Source organism: Colletotrichum chrysophilum, assembly GCF_026319265.1.
Source record: "Colletotrichum chrysophilum strain AFK26 chromosome Unknown scaffold_83, whole genome shotgun sequence".
NCBI classification, from domain to species: domain Eukaryota; kingdom Fungi; phylum Ascomycota; class Sordariomycetes; order Glomerellales; family Glomerellaceae; genus Colletotrichum; species Colletotrichum chrysophilum.
In genome coordinates this window covers 40171-54593 of record NW_026517370.1, presented here as the reverse complement: position 1 = coordinate 54593, position 14423 = coordinate 40171, and the positions used below count along the sequence as shown (strand labels likewise).

The 14423-nt window shown below is 52.4% G+C and overlaps 4 protein-coding genes across 4 annotated transcripts; 2 read left to right on the top strand and 2 right to left on the bottom strand.

Annotated features, from left to right (window-relative positions):
- Nucleotides 1–596: 596 nt before the first annotated feature.
- Nucleotides 597–2738, bottom strand: COL26b_008998 (uncharacterized protein; the record flags this gene model as incomplete). Its single annotated transcript, XM_053181741.1, has 7 exons — nucleotides 597–802; nucleotides 888–989; nucleotides 1103–1398; nucleotides 1484–1608; nucleotides 1677–2011; nucleotides 2065–2247; nucleotides 2318–2738. 7 exons carry the CDS (start codon nucleotides 2736–2738, stop codon nucleotides 597–599), a joined length of 1668 nt encoding a protein of 555 aa, XP_053034282.1.
- Nucleotides 2739–3904: 1166 nt separating this feature from the next.
- COL26b_008997 (uncharacterized protein) lies at nucleotides 3905–5389 on the bottom strand (the record flags this gene model as incomplete). The annotated part of the gene is made up of 7 exons (XM_053181740.1): nucleotides 3905–3964; nucleotides 4041–4147; nucleotides 4218–4679; nucleotides 4859–4957; nucleotides 4999–5066; nucleotides 5132–5185; nucleotides 5271–5389. 7 exons carry the CDS (start codon nucleotides 5387–5389, stop codon nucleotides 3905–3907), a joined length of 969 nt encoding a protein of 322 aa, XP_053034281.1.
- A 1546-nt stretch (nucleotides 5390–6935) lies between these two features.
- On the top strand, nucleotides 6936–8912 carry COL26b_008996 (uncharacterized protein; the record flags this gene model as incomplete). Its single annotated transcript, XM_053181739.1, has 7 exons — nucleotides 6936–7241; nucleotides 7327–7486; nucleotides 7620–7677; nucleotides 7747–7962; nucleotides 8064–8157; nucleotides 8245–8554; nucleotides 8626–8912. 7 exons carry the CDS (start codon nucleotides 6936–6938, stop codon nucleotides 8910–8912), a joined length of 1431 nt encoding a protein of 476 aa, XP_053034280.1.
- Nucleotides 8913–12553: 3641 nt separating this feature from the next.
- On the top strand, nucleotides 12554–13612 carry COL26b_008995 (uncharacterized protein; the record flags this gene model as incomplete). Its single annotated transcript, XM_053181738.1, has 1 exon — nucleotides 12554–13612. The coding sequence occupies one exon, from the start codon at nucleotides 12554–12556 to the stop codon at nucleotides 13610–13612; it is 1059 nt and encodes a 352-aa protein (XP_053034279.1).
- Nucleotides 13613–14423: the final 811 nt, after the last annotated feature.

The following is a 14423-nucleotide window of genomic DNA, read 5'->3' as shown; positions in this document are numbered from 1 at the left end:
GATAGAGTTTCGACGCCGTCGAGCCGGCGCGGATTTGGCCCCGGTACGCTGGCGAATCAGCACTGCAGATGGCGAGTCCGGCACGCTCTTGAGGTGCATCTGTCTTGGAAATGTCTTAGTTGCCGCACATCGTTTGTTTCCATCCCAATTTCTATGGGGGTAATTAGCCCTCCATGCATTCCGCGGAGGCCGGGTCCGGACGTTGACAATGCTTGACTGGAAGCTTACTGCCAGTACTAAAAGCGTCGTCTCCCCTGCATGTCACTCAGCTGGCGTGGCCACACCAGCCCTAGCGATCGTTCCTGAGTAGCGCTTCAGCTCTTTGAGATGCGCTCTTGTCATCATCTTACACAAACAGATTCAACACACTCAGACATCTGCAACTCCACCATTGGTCTCAATGCAGGGCGGGTTTGCTCTTTACTATACAACAAACATTTGTACCTTGCGTCGGTTCAAATTGTGACATGTCACTGAACATCTCGCCCACTTAATAAACACGGCACAGGGCTACTCATAAGAGACATTCCAACACTAATAGCAGCTTTCCCAGTCAACCCCGTCAATCCTCCAACAACCGCCGATCTGCACGCAGCTTATGCGGTTTGTTTACCGGCCTCCCTCCGATTGAAAATCACTTCCAACTCCGGCAGCGACAACGTGAACCCGTCCTTCTTGCCCTCAATAAAGGCCTCTGCCGTCTGGCCCGGCGCGAATGCCACGTCATATCGGTGAATGATCTGGCTCGCGCAGTATCGAACCTCCATCAGCCCGAGCTGTTTGCCGACGCACGAATACTTGCCTGGAACCCGCATATCAGCTCTCATGGTTTCTTGTAGTTCCGATTGCAGCGACCACAAAAAATGAAGTGAGATTAGAGTGCTTACCGGTGCCAAAGGGGACGAAGGCTGCAGGATCCTTGGCCAGTTCTGGTTGTGTAATCCATCGCTCTGGGATGAACTCGCTGGCGTGCGGAAAGATACGTTCATCTGTCACATTTAGGTTCCGTCAGCACTACGGAACTTCCGAAATACGTACCCGGACGTTACACGACCGCTCGAGGGGGAAAAAGAAGAAAAAAAGAAAAAAAGGTTTCACTCACCTCGAAACATTGTGTACGTCGGCACTTGAATGATGGTATTGCCCGGGATAAACGTCCCGTCAATATCGAGGCCCTCGGGTGGCGTCATCCTTTGCACGCCGGACGGCACGGGCGGGTGCAGCCTCAGCGCCTCGTCGATGCATGCCTGCAGGTACGGCAACTTCGAGAGTGCGGAGTGCTCGGGTTCGGAATGTTCAGCAAAGTACTTGTCAATCTCATCCCTTAGGCGCTCGTAGACGTCTGGCTTCTGGGCTAATTCGAAAAAGAGGCAAGTAAGGGATGCGGCTGTTGTATCGCTGTGACGGGGGAAAGGGGAAAAAGAAATGTTAGCGGGGTCCATTGCGGGGGCTGCTATCCCCCATTCGAAAGGGGGGACTTTACCTTCCAGCAACGATGATCAGATATGCGTCTCCATATAGATTTAAAGTGTCTTGCCAAGTGGGTTTCTTAATGGCCTGGTAGTCTTCCAGGACCCACGAGAAAACATCCGGGCGGTCGGGAGGATTCTGTGAGACATCGTTAGCTTTTGAGTTGCTGGTCCCCTGTCCAGCTGAGACGAAAACTGCATTCATACCGCGATTCTCTCATCCACCTGAGAAGTGACAAACTTCCAGAACCTCTTGTTGTTTGCATTCAAGATCGGAGTGTTCTTGAAGATAGGGAACAACCACAGCATATGGCTGAATGACCCAATAGCCTGCATGTCCGTATGCAGGGAAGTCATGAAGTAGTGCTTAATGCCCTCCTTCAACATCCCAAAAGTCTTGCCAAATGCCAAGTCGCCCATTACGTCGAAGCTGTAAAAGTTGAACCAGTCGGCAATGTTGAACGGCTTGCCCTTGTGGGCCTCAATCTGATCAAGAAGCTGATTGGTGTAGTTGGCAACTCGGAACTCATAGTCTCGTAGGGCTAGCTCCCACGTCAACAGACGGGACTGGATAGGATCGGCAAGGGATAGATACCTTTCGAGCTGAACCCACGATCCCAGGCCTTGCGCCGAACAGAATGCTCTTGCTTATCGCGAACAAGCTGCAGGGAGTACATGGGATGCAGAACTCCGTACCACGGACCCTTGGTGCATGGTGATCTGTTGGAATGAATTGGCATGATAGCCTTGGGGTTGTTGATAGACAACTCAGTCGGGCCTACAACCGAGTCATGTTAGTTGCACAACTCATCGTACGATTTCAGCCCTTTCCGGTCTTTCTTGCTTACCAATTCGTACGATATCACCGTACGTGTTGTGAAGATCTTGCACTTCCGAGTACAAGTGCAGCTTCTTGAGCGCGCGTCTCGTGATGTACAGGTTCGACATGCGGGCCATCCACGGCCCGTTGAAGGAATTGAGCCGGTGAAAGCCCGCGCGGTACACGAACAAACTGGAGTAAATACCTGCGATCAGGGCGGCTGTGAGGGAGCATGCTGTTCTGAATGCGGCCGCATTCGTAGGGAAAGTCTCAGAGGCCAGCTGGACAAGGGCCGCGGTGAGCAGTCCGATGCCCAGAGAGAAATTCCGGATCAGTGTCGTGGTCGAGATATCCCATTCTCCGATGCGGAAGACGAAAACATGAAGTTGAATTCCCACGACAAAGGAAAGGCAGTGGGCCTGGAAGAGTTGAAGGTCCGTCATCGCCATGGTGTCTGTGAGGCAGCGCGATTCAGGTCTGAACTTTTTTGGGTCACGAAAGAGAGCCCAGAAGAGAAGTCTGAGCCTTTTTGGACAACTTCATGTCTTCCCCGCTCCGCCGAGGCTCGTAGATATGTTGTTTGCGCATATGTTTACTGTTGGACCTCCCCTATTAGGCGGGTCGCATAATCGCAGCCTGCGTCAGAAACCGTATCGTGATCGCCCAGCAGACCAACCAACGCAGCGTCAGATAGGAACAATAGAGACGTGTCAGAACAATAGCTCCTTCAATCGAGCAGACCGCATGCTGTTACTTCGAGTCAGAAAATCTGCCACTCTTATGGGACAGCCGCAGCCGCGTAGTCCAAACAGGTCGCGGAGCAGTACTCACCTATCCCCTGTAGGCGCGTTATTGCTCTCAGCCACCAACTGGGGTTGTATTTGAGAACCGTTGAAACTCGTGTGATCCCATTGGATATCGAAGGAGAGGCTCCCGTAGGCATACGTCACGAAATCATCGACTCAGAAGCTCCAACGGTTCTGACTCGACCACATCTGGGGTAAGTCGTGGGGTCTCCCCTCACACTCGCGGGGTGCAGAGCTCAGTGCGGACTGTGGAGAAGAACAGAGTCAGAACGCCTCCATCGTCTGCCTCAAGGCCACACTTTTCCACAATCCCCCATGTTTTCCACGATCTAAGAATCCGGGGAAGATCTCGCACCCCCAGCAGCTTACCCCGTACTTTGCCCCGGTGTCTCTACCCCGCATGGGACTAATCAACGGTTGTTGGAGATCCCGGGGGCGGCCGCGTGACATTCGTGTGGGATGCCGAGACCTCGAGCCGGGTGCCAACAAACACAGCAGCCAACGGGTGAGTCGGGCTCGGAAGACTAGCTTTCTCGCCGGCGGAGCCACAATACCACGCGAGCTCGAGACATCCTTGTGCGGAATAGTCGGATCTTCAACAAGGGCCGGTGATACCGTCGCCGTTGTTGAGCATTAGCGGGTTTGTCCCCATGCTTTGATCCGAAATCTTGGGACGAAAAGACAAGAATAGACGGCAACTAAGGATGCAATACAATGGATTGTCACAGTCGTCGATCATTGTTCTCGGTCATAATATGTTCTGATTCATCAAGTAGATACCAGTTCCAACGACAACTATGTACATGCAGTTACTTCAGGTCTATGACTACGCGACCTTGTATTTCCCCGGACTCCATCTCAGTAAATATCTAGACGTCGTGATTGTCAGTATATCTCCCATGATTGGATACTCGGTGTTGCCGAGCTCGGATTCGGGTGCCGTACCTTTGTCAAGCTCCTCATGCGCCGAAGTTGAAAGTGAGTTTTGACCTTGCCCCGTGCAGCGATTTCGAGACATTCCTTGGCTTCGAGACGGTTACCCGTTTTGACGCCTATGATAACCGCTTGTCAGCACGTTGCCCAACACACAGGTGCATATGCAGGACACTTTAGCACACTTACCAAAGATGGTCAGCTCATCGCAGAGCATGGGCTCGACCTCTCCGATGGCCGGACTGCTGTGTTCGGGAACGCCCAAGCAGACAAGTTTGCCGCGGAAGCCCAACCATCTCGGCGACTGGATGTACGCTTTCTTGTTTGACGAACACATCAACACAATCCTCGCGCCGCCGCCGGTGATCCTCTTGATCTCGTTCGCCAGGTCTTCTTCGGTGGGGAAGGATGTGAAGTCGACAAACTCCTGGGCTCCGAGGTCGCGGCAGAACTTTTCCTTGATGCCGAGGTCCATCGCCAAGACGCGGCAGCCGAGAACATTGGCGTACTGGATCGCGAGGTGGCCGAGGCCGCCGCCGGCACCGGCAATCACGATCCAGTCTCCGTGGCGGGCGTCAGCGCGCTTCAGTGCGGTGTAGACGCTGACGCCCGCACACATCAACGGAGCCGCTTCGGCTGAGTCCAACCCATCTGGTACGGGTGTTACGTATCTTGCCGATGATAGACAGTATTGTTGAAGTGTTCCTGGTGTGAAGTAGCCCGATAGTTTAACCTCTGCGCATGATGACTCGCCACCTTGAAGGCATCGGTCTGAGATGATAACATGATTAGCATGGTGTAGACATGCCACTGGCTGGTGAAAGACTTACCGCAGTTAAGACACGCATCTGCGGCATACTTGATACCTACTCGTTGCCCAATGGCAGGTGTTGTTACACCAACACCAACAGCAACGACCTCGCCGACTCCTACGAGATGCAAGTTAATACCACGTCAATATAGAGCTGACTCTCGTATGCTTCCTTTGCGGAGTCAGAATACGAGCCGAGATGACGACTGACCTTCATGACCTCCCACCTGACCTGTGGTAATTGTTAGATCCCTGATATGCCGAGGGCAATCTCGAATCGGATGCGACTTACCTTTTGGTGTAGGGAACGGCACTGATGAGAAAGCGTTCATGCAAAAGCCATAGTCTGTATGGCATACTCCTGAATATTGCCTGTGATAGCAACACGATCAGCAATCAATCATCACAGATTGAAATTTGTAGAGCCATACAGTCGAACGAGGACTTCGCCGGGCCCAGGTGTCGGTATCGGGAGTTCGACAACCTCCGTCTTGGTCGTTCCGGGTTCGGTGTACACAACAGCACGGTTGAAATTGCTTTCGCCGCCCATGGTAGTCGCCATCAAAAAGCTATATCGATAAATCTGCACGTGTTCAAGTTCACAGTAAAGATCGCGAGGGATGCATGTCGTTATATTTCTCTTTTCGAGAGGAAGGGGAAAAGACCGGGCTCAGCATCCAACTTATCGGACTGCTGTCTGGAACCTCCACACAAGCTCACACATGTACATGAAGTCTACTTTTGGCCGAAAAAACAACGCTCTTCAATTCCCGTCCCCCTCACCCTTTCGCCCCATCGGCGACTTGTGCCTAGTTTCCAATCACGGATGGCGCAGCCAATGCGACGGCGCCAGACGAAGTGCCGATGCACTGGCACGAGGCGATTTCTGGGCTGCCGGCGCCGAGACGGCGGGTCGAACTTGACTCGAACTGAGTCTGTATGCATGACCAACCTTGCAGGATATCATCTAAAACGAGCCGGCTGATGCTGCACGGCTCAGAGGGTGGTCGAGTCAGACGGGAAGGAGAATCGGGAAACAATGTTCGATGATGGGATTTGAGTGTGGGTGAGAGCAAACTGACGAGTGAGAGTGAGCGGGAATGAAGAGTGAGTGTGAGAGAGTGTGTGTGCGTCTGTGAGGGGTGCGGCACGTTGCCGAGCTGTCTCCAACTTTTCCCCCACGGCATCCCGCAGCCCGCAGCAAGTGTCTGTGTTGTGTCAAGTTTATCTTCATACAGTTGATACAGCAGCAGCACACACTCTAAGTACCTTTTTGCCATGGAGCGCGGTGTTTCGGTAGTTGTTTTTCTCTTGTCCTGTTCGCTACCGACCTGGTAGGTAACCTGTTAGGTGACTAAGAATTCGTCATGTACTGCTAGTGCCGCTTGTCATCAGCCCGCATGTATCTCTGCTCCCCTCTTCTCTGGACAATGCAAGTACCTGTTTTTCTTCAGCAAAATGGCATTATGGGGCCCAACACGTTTCAACGGCCTCTCCCCGTCTCACCTTGGCAGTGTTGGTGCGGATGGCCGACATGCGAAAGCAACCAAGCAGCATCCAAACAGCCATGTAACCCGGGGTCCTCTCATCGGTGAGCTACCCCAAATGGACAATTCAGTCGCTGCAGGCCCCGCTTGCCGCGGGCCAGACTCCATTTCCACGCAATAGTCTATGTCAATCGCTGGCAGACATCGTGACATTGACGGTGGAGTGTCGGGCGAGGGGCCCTCGGTCGAAGACATGGCATCCCGGCCTTGTGCCCTAGCTTCTCTCCACGTCCCCTCCACTGGTTCGTTGTCCCTCACAATCACCAGCACAAACCACCCATCCCACCACCACAGGCGAGGCGGAGGGGCGAGAAAGGAGTCGGAGAGCTCAACACAACGCAGGGTCGCTCTCGCATACACTACCCGTCCCATCCCTCTTCTTGTTTCTCGCTCCTCTCTCTTCTCGTGTACTTTTCTTCCTCCTCGCGCGCCCGATCACAGACCCTGATTCACGCCGTTTAAACTCTTCTCCCACATTACGTACCTGCACGTAACTTGCCGCCATCCTTACCTACCAACCAACGGTTTTACACTAGATAATCGCCCATCATGGCTGCTAACGGCACCTCGAAGCTGGACTTCACCAAGTTCTACAATGTCATCAACGGCAAGCTGGAGACGACACCCAAGACCAGACACGGCTTGAACCCCTCCACACTCGAGCCCCTCGCCGAGGTGCCCCTCTCGACCGCTGAGGATGTCGACAGAGCTGTGCAGGCCGCGAGGGCCGCCCAGGAGGCATGGGCCGAGACGCCCTACGAGGAGCGCAAGAAGGCTGTCGCCAAGCTCGGTGACCTGATGGAGGAGAACCTCAACGAGTTCGCCGTCATGCTGAGCAAGGAGCAGGGCAAGCCTGTAAGTACGATTGCTGGGAGAACTAGCACATGGACCCTGCGCAAGCTCGCGAGCGAGTAATGCTGACGTACCGTGCGCTGCGCAGATTGGCTTCGCCCAATTCGAGATCTCTGAGGCCATCAAGCACTTCAGAGGTGTTCCTACGCTTCCCTTCCCCGAGGAGGTCGTCAGCGATGACCCCGACCGTCGCGTCATCACCAGATACGTGCCTCTCGGTGTTGCCGTCGGCATTGTTCCATGGAACTGTGAGTCTTCCTATGACTTCCAAGATAGCTTTCGCAGACAGAACTAACATCGTTTCGCAGTCCCCATCCTCCTCGGTACGCCCCCGACGATCGCATTAATGACCCCCAGAACCTCACTGACGCAATCTCACAGCTGTCGGCAAGATCTGCCCTGCCCTGATCACCGGAAACGCCTTCATCCTCAAGCCCTCGTAAGTCCCCATCCCTCCCCGCGCGCCGGCCCGTCATCCCATGTTTCAAGAGCGCTGACGCGAGTCAAGTCCCTTCACCCCCTACTGCGACCTCAAGATCGTCGAGCTCGCCCAGCAGGTCTTCCCGCCCGGCGTCTTCCAGGCGCTCAGCGGCGACGACAACCTCGGCCCCTGGCTCACCTCCCACCCCGGCGTCGACAAGGTCAGCTTCACGGGCTCGACCGCCACGGGCAAGCGCGTCATGGAGAGCTGCGCAAAGACGCTCAAGCGCGTCACTCTGGAGCTGTGAGTGGAGCAATTCCCGCAACGGCAGCTAAATTGCAGCCCGCAACCTTGTTGCCGGGCAGGCCAAAAAAAATCCCGAATACTGACTCGTGAGCGCACAGCGGCGGCAACGACGCGGCTATCGTCCTCCCTGACGTCGACATCAAGGCCGTCGCGCCTAAGATCGTCACCCTGGCTCTGTACAACTCTGGACAGGTATGTTGGAAGACTTGGCGTCTGACAGGATCCGATCGGCTCCTGCAGAAGGTCTGTTTGGGTAGCCGCTAACGTGATCACTGCCAGGTCTGCATCGCTATCAAGCGCATCTACATCCACGAGTCCATCTACGATGAGCTCCTCACCGAGATGGCCAACGTCGTGAACAGCTTCCCCGTCGGCGACGGTCAGAAGGAGGGCACCATGCTCGGCCCCGTCCAGAACCAGATGCAGTTCGAGCGCGTCAAGGACCTCCTCAAGGACATTGAGGAGCAGAAGCACAAGCTTGCCGCTGGCTCCACGGCCCCTGCCTCCAACGGCAAGGGCTACTTCATCACCCCCACCATGGTCGACAACCCTCCCGACAACTCTCGCATTGTCGTTGAGGAGCCCTTCGGTAAGTTTGCCAGCTTGCACTCATCTCGTAAATGAAAGTGTTGTCCAGCGACTAATACACAACCAACGTAGGCCCCGTCTTCCCCGTCCTCAAGTGGAGCGACGAGAAGGAGGTCATCCAGCGCGCCAACAACACCGACATGGGTCTCGGCGCCTCGGTCTGGTCCAAGGACCTCGAGAAGGCGCAGGCCATCGCCAAGAAGCTCAAGGCCGGCAACGTCTGGATCAACACGCACTTGGAGCTCCAGTACGATGCGCCCTTCGGCGGCCACAAGCAGAGCGGTATCGGATACGAGTACGGCGCCGGCGGCCTGAAGGCGTACTGCAACGCCCAGTCCATGTTCATCACTAAGGCATGATTATGATACCAGAGCCCCTGCAAAGTCTTACGAGCTCATAATATAACGAATTAAAAAAAGATCAAAACATCCAAGCTGTAGAGGAAAAGGTCGGTGTGGGCTATCTGTCGGTCAGCAGAGCGTGGCAATCTTGCTGGGCTTTTTGGCCCGGTACCTGTTTCGCACTAGTAGATCAGTACAAGAGTAGTGCAGATAAACCAAGAAACCCTTGATTCTTCAGACCCGACTGGCCCGTTCGCATTGAATGGATGGCTGCATTGAAGCTCTTCGGCGTTACTGTCTCAAAGGATTGCATTGCCCCGATATTTCGCATGATGGGGTACGGCCTTTTGGGGGCGAGGCCTGACAATCCGGAGAGCAGTATCGGGGAGTTTATGGAGCAATTATGGAGCCCCTGCCGAATAAGCGCTGGTTGCTGCCTGGCTAGTGAGCCCATTCTGCAAGACCCTGGAGCAGGCAATTCGCGGTGTATTAACTGTATCCGTAATCAGCAATAAGTGCGCATCGATGGAGGGGGAGAAGGGTCCATCCGGAATACGCAAGCCTGCTGCCCGGGGTGCGGGAAATAGTTCCGCTTTCACATGGGTGCGGCGGGGTAGTGCGGTGACAGGTGAGAGCGGCCCCCTCTCACATGGGGATACGAGGGGAATTGTTTCGTACGGGGATGTTTGGGGCGAACTAGGACGGAGAATTGGTCGCATTGAAACGGGGTCCGTTGGGAATTTGATTCTCTCCGCAGGGGGGCGGGAGAAAAGGAGTTGAATCCCCGCTGGGGTTAATGGCAATTCAAATATCATACATCCCCAATTAGGTTCCCCATTCTTTTATCACCTGATGGGTGTCGAGTTGCTCAACATGCGTCTTCGCTCAAGCTTCGGCCTCCGTGTTTATTCTTCTTCATCTACTTCACTCAGTTGGCGCAGATTTTTGAAGAGAGACGCAGCTTCGTAGCACGCCAAATGAAGGCATTGATGTTCTCATAGCTGACAAAATGGCACTTGCCTAGCTGAGGACCGAACGAAGACAACGCTAGAAGACCAACACAGCTGGTAAAGTCGAGTTGATTCATGTCGGTGTCAGCTGTTAGGCACCAGCGGCACTTCACGCGAGCACACTTGCAGACAAGCAAAATAGTGGGAAAGTCAAATATTGGTATGCTTGAAGAGACTTGACAGCCCAAGATACATTCTACGCGTCTGCTTTATTGCCTAGGCTCTACCACGCCACCGCATACGAAAGCCGAAAAGGGTGCGACTACATTCTATGGCTACCAAACGCCATCAAAGGCTATGAAGGTTAAGAGAGGCATTGTGATTTGGTCCATCAGATTCAAGCATGACAGCGGTAGATTCTGAGGGAGGCTTGTTATATGCGTATTGTAGCTTAACTATATGCTGACCTAAGATCAAGTGGTTGACTCAGAACTAATGCAAGGTGATATCACATGTTAATTACTAGATTTATTGTGAGCATCGATCTATTCTCGAACACCGCGCGTAGCTAGTGGGAACATCTAGGTATCAATGGTTTCACGTGTTTAAAGTCATATGAAGAGCAGAACTTGAGATGTAACGTCATGGCGAGTCAATGTTGCGTATGCGTACTTCCATTTGGGGGCGGGCCTGAGTTTCTATACGGGTTTGTAATCATGTCATTCGTCGGCTTGTGTTGTGATATCAGTCTGGCTGAGCTCGCGTCGGCGTTCCCTCACTCTGTCGGCCAATACTTTTGGGTGAGTCAATTAGTGCCCAAGAGGATCAAGTCAGTCCTCTAATGTACGACTGCCATTCTCTCCCCGGCAGGAGCAATCTGTAATTGTGCTTCCGGTACATTAATTGCGGCCACCAGGGTGATTGGAGTGGCTAAGCTGCTCAACACGATATTCAACCTGAGCCGATGGGTCACGGTCCTGTTTAATCAGACCATCACGTTAACATCGTTCTTATTCGATATATTCGAATATCTGATTGGATTGGTTACAAGAGGCACATTGCTCCTGTCTTGCGTCTCTGATCGTAGTGTTCATGGCCCTCCTATTCTTCTCTCCGACAAAACAAACGGCCAAGGCTGTGTTCATCGACTCCGATAATACATTGGGTTGGCCCAGCAGTGCGGCATTCTTTGTCAGCGTGAATGCACCACATCGGTGTTTCTCTTGCTTGGATGCTGCCGTTCGTCTGGTAAACAAGACACCGGAAACTCGCAAGAACGTGCCTTAAGGCCTTGCTGTGGACCATCGCAGTCGGCACGGCCACCACGCTTTCCATAATGCTGACTATACTATTCTCAGTGCATGACATGAACGAAATAGTCAACAACAGTCTTGGTTGTGTCTTTTTCACCCTTTTTTTTCCAGGTCTAAGGGAGGTAAGACAGAGAGATTGGTCTCCAAATCTTGGTTTTTATCATTATGGTGGCTGCTATCATTGAGATTCACGAATGGCAATCCTGAATGGCTTGGGCTTTCGCGCGGAATGGGCTTTCAATTCCATCGATATCGCGCCGCCATTGCTCCAGCTCCCTTTCAAACCCCAATCTGGACTCCTTTGTGATCGTGTATTTGGACCAGTCTAATTGGAGCAGTGTATCTCGGGTCGCACACAACATTCAATTCTTTTGTTTCCGCTGGCATGCTGTTTTAAGATATCACATGCGCTATCTCTATTTTTCTGATGCTCTCATATTGAAGAAATGCTTTAGCAAAGGGGTTTTTCTGGCTCGACAGAATTGGCCTTGCCGCGAATATCGTCACCTTGGCATAGTAGTTTATCGCACTGTTTTTCTACTCTTTCCCTTGTCATCTTCTAGTTGTGGTCAGTGAAATAAATTACGTCACATGCATTCTTGTTGGATTCATCCTATATTGTGGTATTTACTGGGTGGTATACGGAGGTTCAACCATTTGCTGCCACAAGCTGGTGATATGGTTGCAGGCTAGGTGTTACGGTAGATTGTTTCATTATGTGACTTTTACCTATAGAAAGGACTTTTCGTAACGTATCTGCTATTTTCTTAATTTCAGTGTTTTGGTCGTTCTCGTACACGGAGTTGGCAAGCGTCGGGCTATTTTAAGGTGGGGTTAACCTTGGCGAAGCTAGCTTCACGGAGACATCCAGACGGATACACCCAGATACCACTTAACAACAAGACCGCCTATAAATCATCTCAGTACTGATCTCAACCCAAACGGAGTTTACTTATTCCGCTTCAGGAAAAACTTTGAATCATCGAGTCCGAATCCACGGGGTTACGGCCCATATCACGATGTTTGCTGATAAACTCGGTCGTTCGTAGAGTCTCTACACGGTTCATTTCTCAACTTTCAATACTCAAGATCCTAGCCATTGACTCCTGCAAGCAAGCTGAAGTTAGCATCCCTAGATACAATTAATCATCAACAACTAGAGATCTTCTGTGAATTGTCGGGTTTAGCGAGAACGGCATTTGACCTGTCACAGGGTCTCCTGTCGATCCAAAGCTGCCCCCGTGTACGAGATTAGAGTATAAATAACCAATATTCGCAAGTTTCTTACCGATGATCATCGCTGTGATTATCGCCCTTTATCTTTGATCTTACATCGTACTGATTATCACTCGAAACTGCACCTGAAAGGAATCTCTTCTACATTTTGATCATAGTCATGTCTCTCCCGTCTTCTTACAAGATCGCTGCTGCCGAGAATCCCGGCTCACCATTGGCTCTCAAGGACACCCCAATGCCGACGGTTGGGGACGAACAAGTACTCGTCAAGGTCCTCGCTTGCAGCGTCTGCCACACTGATGCTGTGGTTGCGGCCGGCTATTTCGGCATCTCTTTCCCCCGGGTACCTGGCCACGAGATCATCGGAGATGTCGTCAAAGTCGGCAGTGCTGTTGTGGGAGTGAAGCCTGGAGATCGCGTCGGCGGCTCTTGGCATGGGGTTGAGTCAACCGAATGTTCACCGTACTCATTTACTAACTCGAATTTCTCAGGTCACGACGGCACCTGTCGTGAGTGCTCCCGTGGTCTTGTGCAGATGTGCCAGAACGAAGAGGCCCACGGTGTCACCCTCGACGGCGGTTTTGGCGAATACGTCCTGATGCGCTCTCAGGCTGTCGTTGGAGTGCCTGCCGATATGGACCCCGCCGAAGCTGCTCCTTTGATGTGCGCCGGACTCACAAGCTTCAATGGTATTCGGAAGATGGGCATCGAGGCCGGCGGTCTCGTCGCTGTTCAAGGGCTCGGTGGTCTCGGACATCTCGCTATTCAGTACGCGAATCGCATGGGATACAAAGTCGTGGCCTTGAGTTCGGGGAGCTCGAAGAAGGAATTCGCAGCACACCACTACGTCGACACCAGCGCCGAAGACCCAGTGAAGGCCCTGATTGCCCTTGGTGGTGCCGATCTCATCGTCGCAACCGCTCCGCACGCCAAGGCCGTCTCACCTTTGATCAACGGTCTCCGATCACTGGGCAATCTTCTCGTACTTGCCCCAGTTGGAAACGTCGAATTCGACACCACGGTCCTATTGCGCAAGGGTGCCTCTGTACTCAGCTGGCCCAGTGGTAATATCACCGACGCCGAGGAAATCCTCGAATTCTCAAAGGTCCATGGTGTAAAGTGTCTGGTTGAGAAGTTCCCACTGGGGAAGGTCAATGAAGCTATGGGCCACATGTTGACGGGATCTGTTAGGTTCCGTAGTGTCCTGGTCGTATACTAAGATTGAATGAAGTAGAAGGCCGCTCTTGTAATTAACTCGATAGTCAAATGGAAGATGGTTGTTGTAGAGTCACCATGCGTTACAGAGTGCCGCTTTTCCTTGACTGAAACAATTTTCTTTCAGATTACCTAGTGAGTACCTAGAACTTTGCAAGGTATTGCAATTGTCATTTTTGTTGTCTTCATCGTTCTCGTCGTCACCGCCGCGGTCAATGTTTCTGCCGTTGTCTTAGTTATCAACTCTTTTATTGCCAACTTGCCATCGCCTCTCCTCTCTGCCGCTCTGATATTTTCTATAGTCAACCACCGTCGTCCTCTACCCGGGCGGATACGAGTGTGTAATCTGTAAAGATCGGCGTGTGCAAAACATTTGGGGTTTTCTCTTATTCGGGCGCATTTGGTCCTTTCCGTCGCTTTCGGTATTTAATGCCCTTAAATGGAGCCAAGACGCGGAAGCCCGCTACGAGTCAGAAGAAACTCAAGTCTCCAGGCGTGGATGCCCGTTGTGTTACAGCTTTATTTTGAGACTTGATTGAAAGTGCCTGCTAAGAACTCCCCGTGTGGGGGTTTAATCAGGGTAGATCCGGAGGTATTCCTGGAAAGTCGCCGTAAATGACCTGGCTCAGAGACCTATAAAAAGACTGAAATTCTTCATCCGAACCACGCGGTTCATCTCAAACATCAGACCAACTTCCTATCTCAACTTCACACAACTCATCAAATACTTAGGTCATCTACCCAACCCTGAGCGACACTTCTTCCATAACATCTACCGTGCAACATCATTTACTAGAAGAAAATGAAGACCACCT